The sequence below is a fragment of the Neurospora tetraspora genome (assembly GCF_033439725.1).
Source record: "Neurospora tetraspora strain CBS 560.94 chromosome Unknown B0H65scaffold_4, whole genome shotgun sequence".
Lineage (NCBI taxonomy): Eukaryota > Fungi > Ascomycota > Sordariomycetes > Sordariales > Sordariaceae > Neurospora > Neurospora tetraspora.
The window spans coordinates 2,138,396-2,155,871 of record NW_026944386.1 but is presented as its reverse complement, the minus strand read 5'-3'; the positions used below and the strand labels follow the sequence as shown (position 1 = coordinate 2,155,871).

General features: G+C 54.3%; 7 protein-coding genes across 7 annotated transcripts; 4 read left to right on the top strand and 3 right to left on the bottom strand.

The window, feature by feature from the left end:
- Positions 1-235: 235 nt before the first annotated feature.
- Positions 236-1,136, top strand: B0H65DRAFT_548794 (t-SNARE; the record flags this gene model as incomplete). The annotated part of the gene is made up of 2 exons (XM_062829602.1): positions 236-526; positions 606-1,136. 2 exons carry the CDS (start codon positions 236-238, stop codon positions 1,134-1,136), a joined length of 822 nt encoding a protein of 273 aa, XP_062681658.1.
- A 292-nt stretch (positions 1,137-1,428) lies between these two features.
- Positions 1,429-3,121, bottom strand: B0H65DRAFT_193298 (uncharacterized protein). The gene has a single exon (XM_062821681.1). The coding sequence runs from the start codon at positions 2,901-2,903 to the stop codon at positions 1,515-1,517; it is 1,389 nt and encodes a 462-aa protein (XP_062681657.1). The 5' UTR covers positions 2,904-3,121; the 3' UTR covers positions 1,429-1,514.
- Positions 3,122-3,349: 228 nt separating this feature from the next.
- Positions 3,350-5,851, top strand: B0H65DRAFT_465337 (alpha-1,2-mannosyltransferase alg11). The gene is made up of 3 exons (XM_062826800.1): positions 3,350-4,070; positions 4,129-5,345; positions 5,403-5,851. Exons 1-3 carry the CDS (start codon positions 3,748-3,750, stop codon positions 5,600-5,602), a joined length of 1,740 nt encoding a protein of 579 aa, XP_062681656.1. The 5' UTR covers positions 3,350-3,747; the 3' UTR covers positions 5,603-5,851.
- A 246-nt stretch (positions 5,852-6,097) lies between these two features.
- B0H65DRAFT_193251 (S-adenosyl-L-methionine-dependent methyltransferase) lies at positions 6,098-8,268 on the top strand. The gene has a single exon (XM_062821680.1). It carries the CDS (start codon positions 6,237-6,239, stop codon positions 8,169-8,171), a length of 1,935 nt encoding a protein of 644 aa, XP_062681655.1. The 5' UTR covers positions 6,098-6,236; the 3' UTR covers positions 8,172-8,268.
- A 438-nt stretch (positions 8,269-8,706) lies between these two features.
- B0H65DRAFT_193249 (putative beta (1-3) glucanosyltransferase) lies at positions 8,707-10,706 on the bottom strand. The gene is made up of 3 exons (XM_062821679.1): positions 10,538-10,706; positions 9,136-10,414; positions 8,707-9,076 (listed from the first exon to the last, which is right to left on the bottom strand). The coding sequence occupies exons 1-3, from the start codon at positions 10,541-10,543 to the stop codon at positions 8,877-8,879; spliced, it is 1,485 nt and encodes a 494-aa protein (XP_062681654.1). The 5' UTR covers positions 10,544-10,706; the 3' UTR covers positions 8,707-8,876.
- Positions 10,707-12,198: 1,492 nt separating this feature from the next.
- Positions 12,199-14,077, top strand: B0H65DRAFT_539425 (WLM-domain-containing protein; the record flags this gene model as incomplete). Its single annotated transcript, XM_062829119.1, has 2 exons — positions 12,199-13,639; positions 13,978-14,077. The coding sequence occupies exons 1-2, from the start codon at positions 12,594-12,596 to the stop codon at positions 14,075-14,077; spliced, it is 1,146 nt and encodes a 381-aa protein (XP_062681653.1). The 5' UTR covers positions 12,199-12,593.
- Positions 14,078-15,057: 980 nt separating this feature from the next.
- On the bottom strand, positions 15,058-17,183 carry B0H65DRAFT_548788 (putative ATP citrate lyase subunit 2; the record flags this gene model as incomplete). The annotated part of the gene is made up of 4 exons (XM_062829601.1): positions 15,058-15,902; positions 16,048-16,222; positions 16,676-16,693; positions 16,761-17,183. 4 exons carry the CDS (start codon positions 17,181-17,183, stop codon positions 15,058-15,060), a joined length of 1,461 nt encoding a protein of 486 aa, XP_062681652.1.
- Between the last annotated feature and the right edge of the window lie 293 nt (positions 17,184-17,476).

The following is a 17,476-nucleotide window of genomic DNA, read 5'->3' as shown; positions in this document are numbered from 1 at the left end:
CCAACCTTCGACCACCGCCTGTTGACGATAACATCATCAACAAATAGGCACCAACAATCGCTCGCTTTTACATAGGGCCTGTCAACTCCCTTCGCTTGAAGAACCAGATATATACCAAAACTCATCCTACCGACGACAATCACTCCGTATCACATCAGGCACCGATAAGACATCACCAGAACCACAACCACAACCACAACCACAACCACAACCACAACCACAACCACCAGCAACCATGTCATTCGATCAGCTCTCCTCCCTCGAGGCAGGGCGCCGTCGCAATACCGGCGGCGGCCAGTATACCGATGACCCCGAGTTCCAGCGCCTCTCCCAAGATTTGATGAACAAGCTCTTCAGGCTCAACGGGAACAACCAGCGACTCCAAGGCGAAGTCAGCCACCTCGGCACACGGCGTGACACCCCGCGGGTTCGGGAACGAGTCCACGAGCTGATCGAGGAGTCGCGCGACCTGTTCAAGGAAGTTGGCGAGGGCGTCAAGAAGGTTCAAACATGGGAAGATGTCACTGTATGCTACCCTCTCTTATCACTCCTCTTCCCCTCCATTGCCAAGCGCCAGACTGTAGACTAACACACACACAAACTAGCCCACCCAAAAATACATGCAACAAAAACTCTCCCGCGAATTCCAGTCCTCCCTCTCCGAATTCCAATCCCTCCAGCGCACCGCCCTCGACAAGCAAAAAGCCTCGGTAACCGCCGCCCGCTCCGTGATCGACGCCACCGACCCTTCGCACTCGTCGCACCCGTTGCTCGACGAACCCCAGCTGCTCCAACATCAGGAACAAGAACTCACCCACCTCGCGCCGCAATCCGACGTCGACTTCCAGGATGCGCTCATCCTGGAGCGCGAGGAGGAGATTCGCAATATCGAGCAGGGTGTTGGTGATTTGAATGTGCTGTTCCAGCAGGTGGCGCAGATCGTCAGCGAGCAGGGCGAGATGTTGGATACGATTGCGAATAATGTGGAGAATGTGAGGGATGATACGGCGGGGGCGGATAGGGAGTTGAGGAGCGCGGCGAGGTATCAGAAGAATGCGAGGGGCAAGGCGTGCTGTTTGTTGTTGATTTTGAGCGTTATCTTGACGATTGTGTTGTTGGCGGTGTTCTTGGGTTAGGCTGTGTGGGTGATGACTTGGTATGGTACGAAAAAGAGGGTGCAGGATGCGGAAAGACGGGACATGGAAAGGTATGATTGTTGATGATGTTTTGATGATGAACATGGAATGGGAAGGGCTCGGAGGACAGGGTATAATCCTGTAATGGTTGGTTTTGTGGTTGCTGTTGATGTTGCTGTTGCTGTTGCCGTTTTTGCCAAGTCGCATGGAAGGGATCAAAGACGGGAGAAAGGCGTTTATGGAGTTTTTACTTTCTTTCCTTGGTCTTGTTAGTTATACAGTTTCCATCTGGCCTCTTCAGAGCCAGTTTATCCATCATCCATCCATAGGTATCTTATCTCTCATATGTCTACATATATACATGCAGTACAGAATCCGTTATACTTCATCCCCTGACCTGGGCCGCAAGACCGCCTTCTTCTTGATCGTGGGATCCGGCTCCCAATCCAACCCCGGCAGCTTCGGCCTCACATACGGATCATCCCCCCTCCCCTTCGCCGGACCCAGGTACGGCGGCAACGGCATCTTGGCCGCCACCACGCTCGTGATCGCGTTGCTCGTCAGACTCGTCGTGATCCAGTACAGATGCAGCGCCGCCGGCAGGTTGATGGTCGCGGGCCCGACGATCAGCGTCAGCAGCAACAGCGCCCTCTGCATCCGCAGTCCTACGGACTTTTGGAGCTTGATCTTGGATGCGTGCTCGCCAATGTTGTTTGGGTTGAGCTCGTCCGTCCCTGGGTTCAGGAGACGAAGCCAGCCTTCCCGGTTGCGCGGCATCACGTTGACGAACATGGTGAAGGAGAGAACGAAGGGGAGGATGTGCAGAGGGTCGGCGGCCATGAGGTCGGGGAACCAGAGGCAGCCTTCCAGGGAAGTGGGGAGGGGGTTTTGGAAATAGTTGGAGAGGGAGTCGGGGAGGATGTCGGTCAGGGGGTTGATGGTGTCGGCGATGGGGGTGGTTGCGGAGGCGGTGGTTGCTTCCGTGATGGTTTGGGCGGCGTTGGCAACGGCGGTAGTGGTTGCTTCGGTTACTTGCGACACTGCTTGTTGTGTGGTTTCCGCTGCCTTTGATACTACCGTCTCTGTCGTCCCTTGTGCCACCTCCGCCGCCTTCGAGGTCGCCTCCGCCGCCGCCTTCCCATCCTTACTAAGCCCCAAAAACATACCCAACAAACCGACCGGTCCGCTGCACAACCTCCTCAAAGCCTCTATACCGACCAGCCAACCGGGAAAAGCCAGAAACGGAACGAACTGCTTCCATGGTTGCACGCCCCACTCCTTCAGTAACCTCTTGCTCGTCTTCTCCATCCGCTTCATGATCTCGACTTGCGGCTCCCAGTCGTTCCGGACGGGATCGGCCTGCTTCGCGATGTTGACGTCCTGGAAATGCCGCCGGCCCCAGGCCATCAGAACGGGCTTGAGCAGGGACCGGCGCTGAGCGAGCCGCTGGGTGTACTTGGCGGCGGGAACGCGGAAGATCAGGCTGATGGTGGCGCCGAAGCCCGGGATGAGGATGTACCAGGGGATGTGCAGGTTGGTTTGGGCGGCGAGGAGAAGCTGCTCGACGGTGGTGACGGCTTCGTTGACAAAGGTTCGTCGTGTTGAAGGGACGACTGATGATGAGGCTGGACTATTCCTCCTGTGACGCAGTTGGGTAGCTGGTGTGAAGCCTAATGGCCGAACTGAGGTCGATGTGGTTGAGAGTCCATGCCGGGCGAGCGAGCTCATGCTCAAGCCGCCGGTTATACGTCCTCCGAAAGCAGCCATGGTGAGCTGGGAGCTGGGAGCTGGGAGCTGGTGATGAGTGAGACGGGGTGAATAGCAGAGAAAAGAAATGGGTTTTCACATTATCCGTCTAATATGAATACCCCTTCCCTTCCAACCTGTCTCTTCAGCACTTTACTGCTGAGTGACTGAGATGAGATGTTGTTCTTGGTGAACCCTGAAGTCCACTTAGACATCCAGAGGTTCCTCTTGAAGTTCATTGGCGAGGCATTCCCGATAAACATTCAAATTGAATATCGTGCCTGCCGGCTCTATGCCAGGGTCCCAGGCATAACTATGCCAAGGCCGTGTCTGAGATCCGTGCTCTACACCATAGCTCTCCAGCATCTGACCAATTGTAAGCTGCAGCTGACACTGGCAGCTGATTGTGAGCTTGCACATCTTGGTGCACAGTGTTCCCTACGTCAGAGCCGCAGAGGTGTGAAGCACTCCCCGGCCCCCTGAATGGCGCCCACATGCACTATCAACCCTCCCAAATAATTACTGTCACGGTGGTGGGTGGGAACCCAAACACAAGGCCAGATCATTCCACCTCCATCACCCCGTCAGACAATATCATCCGCCCAGCAACCTGTCCAGACTCCAGTCCAGTAGTCGGCTTTGGGTTGTCGCGGCGATTTAACTTCATAGTCCTTCGTTTAGTCTTTAATCCTTTTTAGTGTTCTGTCTATGACCTCTCTTCTATCCCTGCTAGAGCTGCTTCAAGAAACGCCCGTTCGATTCGCGCCTAGCTAACCCGAAGCTCTGAAACGAAAAACAACGGCGCATAACGCCAACATAGAACCGACATAACAGTACAGAATCAGACATACATAACGCTTCAGGCATGGCGAACGGCCTCCTCACCTACGTTGCCATCCCCTTGTTTACTATCGGCCCGCTTCTCGTCCTGTTTATCCCCTTCATATGGCGACTGGTCGGCTCCTCGCTGGGATGGTACTTGCGTAGGAAGACAGACGGCCGACGGTGCCACATTCTCGAGGTGGTAGAGGCGGACGAAAGGAAATATCGGGACTCCAAGGGCGCAAAGGGGCGCAAGGAGGAGAAAGACGAAACCGAAGCTACCGGCACATCCGAACAAGGGAGCAAAAGCGGCAAGGTCTACGATAAGGATTGGGATGGCATCGTGGGCTTCTTTCATCCCTTTTGGTGAGTTGTACCTGGGGATAGCTTGCTATTACATGTCTGGTACTAACACAAGACGCAGCAATGCCGGCGGAGGCGGAGAGAGGGTCCTTTGGGCTGCTATTCGGGCCACGCAGAAACGCTGGCCCAAAGCCAAGTGTGTCGTCTATACGGGTGATCACGATGTTAGCAAGGAGGCTATTCTCTCCAGAGTAGAGGTAAGAAAGCGCCCGACTGTACCGTCTTCAATGGTATTCTCAAGTGTCTTACAACCCCTTCACCCTCAACAGCATCGCTTCAACATCCACCTCCACCCGCCCACCGTCAACTTCCTCTACCTGTCCACCCGCCGATGGGTTCTCGCCTCCACATGGCCCTACTTCACCCTCGCCGGCCAGTCCTTCGGTTCCCTCATCATGGCCTGGGATGCCTTCTCCCTGCTCGTGCCCGACATCTTCGTCGACACCATGGGCTACGCCTTCGCCCTCGGCTTCTCCCGCTTCCTCTTCCGCGACGTGCCCACGGCCGCCTACGTACACTACCCGACCATCTCGACCGACATGCTCGAGTCGCTCGACCCGGCCTCCGCCGTCGGCAGCCAGGGCGTCAACGCCGGCAGGGGCATCGGCGCCAAGGGCCGCGCCAAGAAGATCTACTGGCAGCTGTTCGCACGGCTGTACTCGCTCATGGGCGCATCCGTGGACGTGGTCATGACCAACTCGACCTGGACGCAGGCCCACATCGAGAAGCTCTGGGGTCCCGTGCGCAACCTGACGGGCGCGGTGCCCGGTATTACGTCCAAGGTCAACCCCATCGCGGTGGTGTATCCGCCCGTGGCGGTCGAGGAGCTGGAGCAGGAGGTCGAGGTTTCCCCGGAAAGCGAGAAGCGGAGGGAGAATGTGCTGCTCTACATTGCGCAGTTCCGGCCGGAGAAGAACCACCAGCTTATTGTGCAGGCGTTTGCCGAGTTCTTGAAGAGCGGATCGGAAGCGGCGAGGGACGCCAAGTTGGTCCTGGTCGGCAGTGTAAGGGATGATTACGACTCGAAGAGGGTTTACAAGCTGCGGCTGCTGGTCAACGAGCTGCATATCAAGGATCGAGTCGAGTTCCACCTGGATGCGTCTTGGCCGGATATCTTGGAGTGGTTGAGGCGCGCAAGCGTGGGCGTTAATGGCATGTGGAACGAGCACTTTGGCATTGGCGTGGTGGAATATCAGGCTGCTGGGCTGATCTCGGTGGTGCATGATAGTGGTGGACCCAAGTTGGATATTGTTGTTGAGGTTGATGGAGAGCCTACTGGTGAGTTTTGCTCTTTTTGCTGCTTGCTGGTGCCGAGTTGTACTGACGGATTTATAGGATTCCACGCTATGACCTCTGAGGAATTCGCAGATGGCTTCGAGAAGGCTTTGTCCCTGCCTAACCCGTACGCTGTCAGGTTGAGGGCTCGCAAGTCGGCGAAGCGCTTCACTGAGGAGGAGTTCGCGAGGAGGTGGATCGAGCAATTGGAGAAGTGCGTGGCTATGAAGGCGGTTGAAAAGCCCAAGAGCAGACAGTGATCGCGCCGCCGACATCTTTGCTCGCTCTGGTACCGCGCATTATTATTATACTCGTATTATTACTATGTTAGGGAGAGTGGCTGGGCTATCGGCCGGGCTTTCGCTTGCTGGACCGGACAGCAGAAACAGTAGATATCATTATGGATACCCATTTCTCAATATACAAACAATTCATCAGCTGCTTTGATAATCTCGAGTTGTTGAAGTGTCATGCCCTGGGAGGTGGGAAGATATCTATGGGCACTGTCGATTTTGTATTGAATCATGATGGATATATAGAAGCTTGAAGAAATTCACATGATCTTCATGAAGTATGATAATTAACAACAGCTTCTTTCTACTATATGTTGAAGGTTTAACCTGAATCCTATGAGGAGGCCTACAAGTAGAACGAGTCAAGATCAGGGGTGGTTGCAACAATATGTGGCCCGTGCGCGCTGCTAAGAAAATCCAAACTCCATCGACCACTCAGGTTCTCCAAGTCATCCACTTTCCTATTCGGATCACAAGTCAAAATCTGCGACAGGACCCTGATTCATCCCAACTTCAATATTGGACGCAGGAACCGGACTAGTTCACTGCATCTCACTCGTCAGTCTCACTTGGGTTTTGACTGTTGCATCAAAACTCATCAATGTCGGCAACCGTCCGACTTCTCTTCTCTCGATCATTCATCAAACCCACAACATCAGCATCCATCCGCAGCCAATTGGCGTCGCCGAATAACAAATTCTCCTGGGTCAGGTCAGCAAGCCACTACACGGCATCGACATTGAAGGCAAATTTCGACAACGAATTCCATAAGGACAACGGATTCCATAAGCATCCTATCAAAATGGGCAAGAGACAGTTTAACGGCAAGCCTGGAAAGTTCAGGAAAAAGCAGAAGAAGGTCGTGGTTGCGTCGGAAGGATCCCCGGAGGAAGTCCTGTTGCACGACATCAATGCACTGCTTGAGACTTTGACTGTGGCCGATGTGGCCGATGAGGGAGCCACCGAGGCTCAGGCTGAGGCCAAGCCGGAGGTTGAGAAGGTAGAGGGTGAGGAGAAGGTCGAGGGGAAGACGGAGGGCAAGGAGGAGGCCGAGACCAAGCCTGAGCTTCTCGCGCAGGGTACCGAAATCGAAGCCGAGGTTCTTTCCCTATCTTCCACCGGCGATGGTCTTGCCAAGCAGAAGGGTTCGGACTCCAACCACATCTACGTCGTCCCCTTCACCGTCCCCGGCGACGTTGTCAAGGCCCGCGTCTACCGCCATGTGCCGCAAGATGGCTACTCGCACGCCGATTTCCTCGAGGTGCTCACCCCTTCGCCTCTCCGCGATGACAGCCGCATCCAGTGCAAGTACTTTGCCAAGTGCTCCGGCTGCCAGTTCCAGATGCTCGACTACTCGGAGCAGCTCAAGCACAAGCGCAGCATCGTGGTCAAGGCCTACAAGAACTTCTCCAACCTCTCTCCCGAGCTCGTCCCCGAGGTTCTCGACACCATCGGCTCCCCTCTCCAGTACGGCTACCGCACCAAGCTGACCCCCCATTTTGACGGCCCGCCTGGCGGCAACCGCCGCGGCTTCAAGAAGCCCATGGAGGAGATGCCCCCCATCGGTTTCACCCCCAAGGGTCTGCGCAAGGTGATGGACATCGAGGACTGCCCGATCGCCACGGACGCCGTCCGCGCCGGTCTCAAGGCCGAGCGCGAGCGCATGTCCAAGGAGTTCGCCTCCTACACGCGCGGCGCCACCATCCTGCTCCGCGAGAGCACCAAGCGTGTCCCCAAGCCCGCCGACGGCTCTGAAATCGCCGTCCCCGACCTCAAACCCGGCGTGCTCTCCACGCCCATCATCACCCCCGCCGCCGACGGCAGCTACACCGACTTCAAGACCTGCATCACCGACAACAACGCGACCTCGACCGAGTACATCGACTCCTTCATCTTCCAAAACCCGGCCGGCTCCTTCTTCCAAAACAACAACTCCATCCTCTCCCCCTTTACGGACCACATCCGCCAACACATCCTCCCCCCCGCCAACTCTTTGCCGGAAGGCGCCAAGCCCATCAAGAACCTAATAGACGCCTATTCCGGCTCTGGCCTCTTCACCATCACCCAATCCTCCTTGTTCCCGGGTGGCTCCATCGGCATCGACATCGCCGACAAGTCCATCGATTTCGCCCGGCGCAACGCCCGCTTGAACGGCCTCGACGAGTCGCAGTGCAAGTTCATCGCGGCCGACGCGCCCAAGCTGTTCGAGTCCGTGGCCGGGCTCGACGCGGACGAGACGGTGGTGGTGCTTGACCCGCCCCGTAAGGGGTGCGACGCCAGCTTCTTGCGGCAGCTGATGCAGTTCGCGCCTAGGAGGGTGGTGTACGTGAGTTGCAACGTGCACACGCAGGCGCGCGATGTGGGTGTTTTGGTCAGGGGACGTGTCGGGGATACGTTTGGGGAGGCGTTTGTGGATCCTACGGAGGGCGAGAAGAAGATGAGTCGGTATGTGATTGAGAGTATTCGCGGGTTTGATTTCTTCCCGCAGACGGGGCATGTGGAGGGTGTGGCGATTTTGAATCGGGTTGATGAGTAGGGAGGGGTTTGTGAGAGAGTGAATGTTGTTGAATATTAGGAAGGCAAAAGGAGGTATTGCGGAGACAACTTTTGCTGGTTTCGGGATATAAAAAAGTGAGATTTCTGTCTATTTTTATGGTGTTACGATATAGACTCGGTCTTTGAATTCATACCCTTGAGAGACTAGAATAATGTCCTCTTGGCCAGTATCATATGTCTGAAAAGTTAATGTCGAGGGAAGAAGACAACGTATTACTCATTATATACGATCCCACACTAAACACTAGGATTACCAACCCCGTTCACAACTTCACTCACTTCTCTCCTCCCTCTGCATTATTCACCTCATTCACTTACTCAGAGCACCTCACCTCGTATCTACCTCCATCCCCTTCTCCCCGCACCTCCCCAGGGAAACATATCAAGGCTCCAACCATTCAACCCGGAGCGCTGTGAGCTTTTCAACAGATCAGGAACAGCAAAAGAACACTTCGGCGGAATAACTAAACTACCCCACGAGCAGCAAAAGCAAAAGAAGAAGAAATTGGCGAAGCATCAAAATGACCTATCTGATTATTACAACTTGCGCTACCAATACGTTCAACACTGGTATCCTTCACACCTAGTGGTTTAACTCTATAGCACCTTTTTGATGACCTATTTTTACTACTCGCAGAAATTACAACAGCTGACAGCCCAAGGCTCTAACGTGCCGGAGCCTCATCTACAAGGCGAGACCGGCGAAGATGGCAAAGGCACCCATGGCCATGGCGGGCAGGGTCATGGCAACGGCGCTGCCGGCGGCACCGCTGGTGTTCTTGGTGTCAGTGGACTCAGGCTGCGAGTCGGAGCCCGAGCTGGTGGAGTTGCCAGAGGAGGAGACGCTGCCAGAGGACTGGATCTTGGCATCGTTGGTGCCGGGGGCTGTTGTGATTTTGTTAGTTGAGATTTTCATTGACACTGAAAGGAGAAGAAACACGTACAGTTGCTCACGTCGCTGCTGAGGGGCTTGACGGCCAAGTTGGAGATGACACTACCATCGGCGTTCTTGACAGTGTACTTGGAGGTGAAGTCGGTAATGTCAATGAGCTTGCCGCTGGGCTTGGGGCTGACGCCATTGGCGAGGATCTTGGGAACGTTGGGAGGCATGGCGGGGAGGGTGAAGTTGCCGTCGAAGTCCTTGGAGGTGATCAACTTCTTGTCGCACTTGGGGGGCTTGGGGCCGGAGCCGTCCTTGGCGGACTTGACGCTCTGAACCTTCTTCCAGTCGAGCTTGGCGAACTGATCCTTGAGGGTGTAGAAGTCCTTGAGGAGGGTGACGGACTGGTCCTTGGTGTTGACGCTGACGAGACCGTAGCTGTTCTCCTCCTCGGTGTACTCGTAGACGATGCCACCAGAGAAAACGGCGCTGAACTGCTCGCCGTAGATGGCGTCAACCTCGGTGAACACACGGGGCTTCACCTCGTTGCAGCCATACTCGGAGTAGAAGACGGGGACGGAGGTGTTGCTGAAGCCCTCGATGAGGTCGATGTAGCCGGACTTCTGCAAGTCGCTGTTGCCGCACCAGGAGTAGCTGTTGAGGGCGAAGATGTCGGCGCGGCTAGGGTCGTCGGACTGGCCGTCCTCGGCGCAGGTGAAGTACTCGAAGCTGTCGAAGAGAACCTCACGGACATCGGCGGCAGAATAGCCGACGGGGATCTTGCGGTCGGAGTGCTTGGCGACGTAGTTCTTGATATCGCGGGTGACGGCCCTCATGTAAGGGGGGACCTGGCCGGCGGAAGAAGCGTCGTTGATGACCTCGTTTCCGGAGAAGAAGGCAAGGGTGTTGTCGTAGTTCTTGAAGGCCTCGACAACGGCGAAAGTGCGGTTGACGTAGGTGTCATAGTACGACTCCCAGGGGTTGTAGTTCTGCAGGGAGCCGGCAACCTGGGGAGAGTTGACGTCGAGGATCATGTAGATACCGGCAGCGTTGAAAATGCTGGCGCACTCGTCGTGGTTGACATCCGGGTTCAAGTTATAAATACGAATGGTGTTCACGCCGAGAATCTGGAGAATGGCAGCGTCACGGCGGCAGATATCGCCATTGCTGAGGGGGTCCTTTCCGAGGGCGGCATCGTAGCCAGCAGAGCCACCGGGCTGGTAGGCGACACCGACGATCTGGAAGATGTTGTCGCTGGCGTCGACGAAGAACTGGTTCTTGACCGTCAAGGGCTTGACGGCGGCAGCGAGGGTCGCGCTGAGCGCGAGAAGAGTAGATTGGATCTACAGTCACATGTAGCGTTAGTCATTGCGACTGTTTCCCACATTTACATGCGTGCCATGTACATGCTACTGCAGTACAACTGCATATAACATGGTGAAGAGGCTGCGCCGGCGCAAACTTACAAGCATGGTAACAAGTCGGGATGGCCGGGTTCTGTTGTTTGTTGACGAAAAGTTGTTGCTCTGGTGATCTGCTCAAATAGTTCGGAGGGCAAGACTCGGGATGATCAGAAAACGGCGGTCGGCAGGAAATCACAACAAAGCTGTCTTAAAGAGCGACAAGAAGAAAGGGCGAATAAAAAACGGAGGCAGGGAGACCGGAGTCAGGAACCTTCCTCAGATCAGGGAAATCGGACGAACGAGTGTCGGGAATAAAAGAAGGTGCAGAATGCGACTCCAACAAGACGTCAAAGTCGATGCGTTGTACGGGAAAGACGGGAGCAAAATCGAGAGGAAGGAGAGGAAAAGAAGGCAGCAACCCAGGAAGAAAAGGGAGATTCCAAGGTGCAAGTTGGAACAGGCCAAGACACCAAGGGCTAGCGGCCCATACCAAGCCAAACACAGCCAATGCCGCCAATTCAGCACTCAAGTGAAAGTGTCATGGATCGGATTTCGGCGCGGTAGGGAAGCCCATGGCGGCCCCCCAGGCACCGCTCCACAAGCGAGCTAGCGAGGTTAGCCAAGTGCCAAGGTATTGGATACCTCCCCCTGGCCCATGGGATGGTGGTGCCTGAAGTAGCTAGTACCCCGGCGCTCAAACGTGCTCATAACCCCCTTGACCACTGCTTCACCAATTGCAGTCTGGCTGCAATCCACCGCCCTTCACCACTTCACTCGTATACCTGACTCCAAACCGCCAAGCATTTTATTCGGCCGTTTATCACCATCTCATTGAAAACACCACGGGCCGCGGCACGGGGCCCCTTTGTTCTAGGCGTTTTTAAATGGTGTCGCGCTAATCTGAGAAAGATCTAAGTCATCCTCCGTTGCAACCTCCTCCCATTATCTGCGGATCCAATACTTTGGGTCGTCCCCTCTGTCTTCCGGAGTCTGGATGAGGTGAGGGAGGGCAATCCCATCTATCTCAAACAGCCAAGTGTGGTTCCTGAAGCTATTGTGATTCTTGGCGGGAATAAGGTTGTTTGTTTACTGACGATCTCCGTCATTCCACCTTTGCGTGAAATTATTTGTGATTTTCAGGGTCCCCATAATATTATATTAAATTTAAACCTCGTATCCTTGCACGACGCCATTCCAACGGCTGGGATGACAGAGGGACACTCCCGTGCCTCTGTGTGAGATTAGATGCTGTCGAGATCTTGGCCACGACCTGTCAAAAAAGCTGTGAGGAAGCTGTAAGGGCTTCTGGTGTTTCTCATGCCACACATTTTTGTTTCACTCAAGCTGTCACAGATGTTAGGAAACGACACCCGAACTCTCACGGGAGATGTACACGAGCGGCAGCTCTGACATGCAGGCACACAGAACCACTGCTGCCAATCTGCACGGACTGTACCTGAGTGGCGATGACGATCTGTGAATCTTTCGGTAGCAGCCGACTCGACATCTTCCCATCGCATTGTGACCTGGAATTTGCCCCTCATTGCTTCCAGTATCAGGCGAAGATTCTCATATCAAAGAATCTGGAATTGCGACCAACTCGAGTAGAGGGTATGACTAAAGACGTTGAGGACGATAGAGATAAACAGGTTGTTATGATCCACTTCATACCGTCATCGATGAGGGTGAGTGCATGCTGTGAATGCCGGCACTTTATAGGGCCATCAAGCGCCATAAAATATGATGACAAAGCAGCCACTCGGCGCCTCCCATCTGGATAACCTCATGTTCTGGAAGCTGCGTAGAACATTCCTTTCCAATGAACCAGTACCGTGCGCATCACCAACCGGTACTTGATTGATTACGAAGCAACGTCAGCAGGTACAACCCGATTGATGCCATCAACCCGCACTTAACAACAAACTCCAAACCTCTCAGGCAGTTGCAAATAGAACAAATCATCATCCCTTTCGACTCATACTCCCTTGATCTTGCAGTCACAACCTTCAACTAAGATCTCATATAATCAGTTCTACTTCTACTCTCCAACCACCAAGACCGTGAGCGGCAATACATAGCACTACGCAACTGTTATCGAGTAATCCATAATATCATCACAATGAACGATTCGGAGCAACAGAGCCAGCCAAAAGGCGCACCGCTGCCCCTCTCGTCAGGAGAGGCCAGCACATCATACATCAACGACGGCGACCACTTCGAAATAACCATCAAGTTCGCCCCCGAGAAGCACTCCCAAAGCTGGTTATTTAGGCAAGACACCACCTTTGAGGACATCCTCATGGCCCTCGGCCACCAATGGCCCGACTACGACTTTCTAAAATCCAAAGCCATCGTCGAGAAGCGCCAGTCACCATCATCAACAACAACAAAGACCAAATCCCTCCTCAAGACCCCAGACGACGACAACCTCCCCATGCAGCTCTACGCCGGCAACTCCCTCCGCTTCATGGCCCCCAAAAAATCAGCCCTAGAATCCCTCCACGCCGCCTCCGCCTCGATCGCCAAGCGCGAAGCAGCCCTCCAAGCCCAGCGGCGCATGGCCTACAAAGGAGGCCAACCATCCGCATCCAGCGGATCCAGGGGCGGCATCCACACCATCAACGGCCCTTCCTCAGACTCGTCCTCCGGCGACACCCGCTTCACCTTCCAAACCATCCGGCCCCTCCCGCACCTCCCCAACCCCTCCCGCAGCCTGTCCTTCCTCAACCGGCTCGCCGCGGACCCCGGCATCCGCGCCGCCATGCGCGCGCACCAGTTCACCGTCGGCCTGTTAACGGAGATGGACCCGGGGCAGTATACGGCCTCCAATCACGAGGGGACCACGCGCATCTTGGGCCTGAACCGCAACAAGGGCGAAGTGATCGAACTAAGACTGCGGACGGACGCGTACGATGGGTATAGGGATTACAAGACGATCCGCAAGACGCTGTGTCATGAGTTGGCGCACAATGTGCATGGGGAGCATGATAGGCAGTTTTGGGATTTGTGCAAGCAGATTGAACGGGAGGTGGAGAGGGCGGATTATACCAAAAGTGGGAGGGTGGTGGGCGGGGAGGAGTATGAGTATGGTGGGCCTGCGCCTGTGAACGAGCCGGATGATGAAGAGGGTGCAGTCTATGATCATGGCGGCTGGACGGGCGGGACGTATGTGTTGGGTGCTAGTGATGCGGTACCGTCGTCTTCGACGGCTGAGTCGTCGGCTGGGTTGACTAGGAGGGAGATCCTGGCGAAGGCGGCGGAGGAGAGGTTGAAGAGGGCGAAGGGTTCGGATCAGGGTGGTGGTGGGAATGAGGATGGGAGTCGCGGGTGAGGGAGGGTGGGGCTATGCTATAAGCACGATGACCTCTTCTGGCTTTTTTGGGGCATTACCATAGCGATTTGGATTTTGGCATAGCGTTTCGGGTACATTATTATTACCTCTACAGGAGGATATATCCATGTATAACACGACATTCATGAAAACAACAATAATAATCCACCAGATATTTCTCGATGCGATGCACTCCTGTCCAGTTTGTGTATGTGACATATCCTCAATCGCCCATGAGCATCGCAACACTACCTACGCTCTGTGAAGTGTGAATCCTGGACTAACATCCGCTCGAGATACCTTAATCTATTACCGCGACCCTATGTGTACCAGCAGCACCCAGAGACAAGACGAGACAAAATAGACCATAATCAGGGAGGGTCTCATGATTCTCTTCCGTCTCTGTTGAGTCACAGAAGAGCAAACCAGAATCCAGAACCTAGATGCACAGTATAGCAGTGTCCATACCCATAGAGCAATCGTAACTCACACCACCAAGACCAAGGACAAGAACAAGAAAAAAAAGAGTACATGGTTGCTAACCAACAGGTCAAAATTACAAGATATTAGTTCCAACTCAGGTTCGATCAGGAATCTAGATATATAAAGGGCCGCTCTTCGAACTATAAGCTGAGAACTCGTATTCCCTTCCCATGCAAGTCGACCCAACAATACATACGGTCATAGGCACCAGGTAAAAGCTTTGGATCCGGTCCGCTTTCCCCTAGGCGAGCCAGTGCCTAGATTTCTACTCAAGTTGTTACCGATCGGCGAATTCCCTGGCATTTTATGCCATTCTTATTGCTGCTCTTCCTCGCCGCTCTATAATTCGAGGAGCAGCCAGAGGGAACGAACACGGCTCATCAAAACCAGACAACAAAATTACCTAAACACCACTCGGAGCACAAACGAACACCATAGGACTTGCCGAGATACTTGGATTGTAGACTCAATTAGATACGTTCCGTATTTAGCTAGACGAGCCTCAACAAGATACACACCATCACCTTACAACCAACGCTTCATGGGTGATCAGCTGAGGTCAATGACACCATATCATCTTTCTCATATGCCGACCTTTCGTCTGGTATAAGCTTTTGTGTATAACTTTCCATGCGAGTTCTCGCTCTATTGGGATCTTCTGTCATGTCCGCATTAAATGCACCAGGATAAAATGAACCAAACCCGCTCCCCGTTCCCTGACCAGAAATGAAATATTTATAATACCATGTGCGCCACACCCATTAGCCTTTTAGGCTTGGAACTCCACCGCACCGCTCTCCTCCCACTTGCCAGGGACCAATGCCAGAGGCACGATACCACTGACGTGCATCTCGGGGCCAAAGATCTTGGCGTTAAGACCGAGCTCTTGTGTCGCAGCCTTGAGGTTTTTAAGACCCTCCTGGTAGTTGGGACCGGCACGACGGACCCAAATCTGAGTGTTGTGCTCAATGAGAGCCTTGCCGTACTCCCTAAGAGCCTTGATGACACCCTTGAAAGTGCTAGCGACGTTGGTGAAGTTGGCAATACCACCGCCGATGAAGAGGACCTTGCCCTTCTCAGACACAGGAGCACGGAGCATAAGGTCGAGAACAGTGCGGGCGTAGTGGTAGGTCTGAGACTCGGTGGGAGCACCAGAGTACTCACCGTAGTTGGCAAGCTCATCAGCAAAACCAGCCGAGGCGATGGCATCGGCGTAGACCACGGAGGCACCACCACCGGCAACAAGAGTCCAGATACGGCCATTGGGGTTCAGGACAGTAAGCTTGAGCGAGGCACCAGTCTTGGCATCAAGCTCAGCAATGTAAGCCTCCTCCTTGGAGAGCTCACGGCCGAAGGGAGCGGGGAACTCAATGGGCGGGCCGGCATCGATGTTGACACCGCCAGAGCTCTGAGCAACAATGCCCAAGGCGGCGGGAGAACGGGCGATAGCCCATTTGTTGCCACACTCGAAGTCGGCCGTTTGGTCGAGCTTAGCAGCAAGATCGAGGAAGTGAACCTGAGCAGAGGTGGCATCCTCGTTGGGAATGACAACCAAGGGGTTGATCTCGAGGTAGGTGAACTGGCAGTCCACGTAGACGGCATAGAGACGGGCAACTGTAAAAGGGCTGTTAGTGCTGATGCTCGAGTCATGCATCCGCCGACCCCGGATGGTGATCGGGAATGGAGAATGTGGGCTCGACGCTTGACAGGGTACCGCCCCGACAGTCCGGTTAAGCTTAAATTGACGGGTGAAACTTACTGAAGTCAACAAGGACATTGTGAATGCCCTTGGGAACATGCTTGAGCAGCGTGCTCGCAAGCTCCTCGTTGGAAGGATATTGTGAAAGGTCGACGGGGATTAGGATCTTCTCGGCCTTCGCATCGACGTCACCGACATCGACACCACCCTCGTGGTAAAAGAGAATCCAGTCACCCTACATGTGCAGTTAGCTTCCGAAACTTTATTTCAAGTCCGACATCTTTTTTGGGGAACCATGTGTTGTGATGGAGTTTGGGTAGGGGTTTGAAGAGGTTTGTGGTGGTGAGGATCGCAAAGGGGGCGGTGGGCGTGTCCCGCTCCACATGAATTGGGTTTAGCCTCCGTTCGTCCGTAGACTGGCAGGGGCAACACAAGTCATGCACACGACTCAAAATGTGCTTCTCATCCCCAATTTTCTCAACCTCCCCCCTTCATCCTCTTTTTCTCTTTTCCCCAAGTATATGAAAACCGAGGCCCGCTGCCTCACGACTTTATTCGGCTTGTATCGGGATATGGATATCGGACCTCTTGGGCTTGGCGACACCCTCATTCGGATGCACTTGCATGTGGGGCCCTTCTGATGATTCGACGGATTGCCAAGACGACTGGAAAAAGCGACAACACTTACATCACGAACGGAGTTGATCTATTTCACGTTAGCGCGCAGTTCATTTGTGGAGGACCTTGGCCAATTCAACAATGGGACGACTTACGTTAATATAATACTCGGTTTCCTGGGGGTGGGGCACGAACGGCTCAACGAGGAACTGGCGAAGGACGCCCTCTGTGTGCTCGACCTTCTGAGGCTTACCGGCGCGCTCAGCAATCCAGGCCTTGGCCTCAGCCCAGGTCTTGTTGAGAGCAAGGAGACCGCTCTTGCCACGGCGCTTGATCAACTGATCGGGCTTGGCGACGAAGCGGGCGCCCTCCTGGAGGAGCCAAGGGTAGGTGACCTCAGCCTGGTTGAGAACACCGTCCACATCGGCATCCTCAGCGAAGTGGAGGGAAGCAAGTCTGGGAGGAGGGTTGTGCTTGGTCGGGTTTGGTAGCGTGCTGGGCTTGATGACGGGGGCACGGGTGAGGTGGTAGTTGAGGATGGCCTTGCCGTCGGCCTCGAGGATGCTCTTCGCAGACATTGTGGTGGATTATGAAGGGTTGAGGTATGTGGAAAGATTTCCTTTGTTCGGTTGCCTGCTTCTGTTTCTGCTGTTAGCACTCCGTGTGAAAGTAAGATCACTGGTCTTTGGTGCAAGTTGCAATTGTGACAGCACACCTAAAGTTGGGAAAGTCGGGAAAGCTCTCAAAACCAGTGAACCATCCACGCAGCTCGAGCTGGTTTGTTTCTTACCTCAAGTGAGGAACACGCAAACAGTCAATTGAGAGTGGTGAGAGACTGTTGTTGTGTTGGACGACAAGAAACTCGATGACG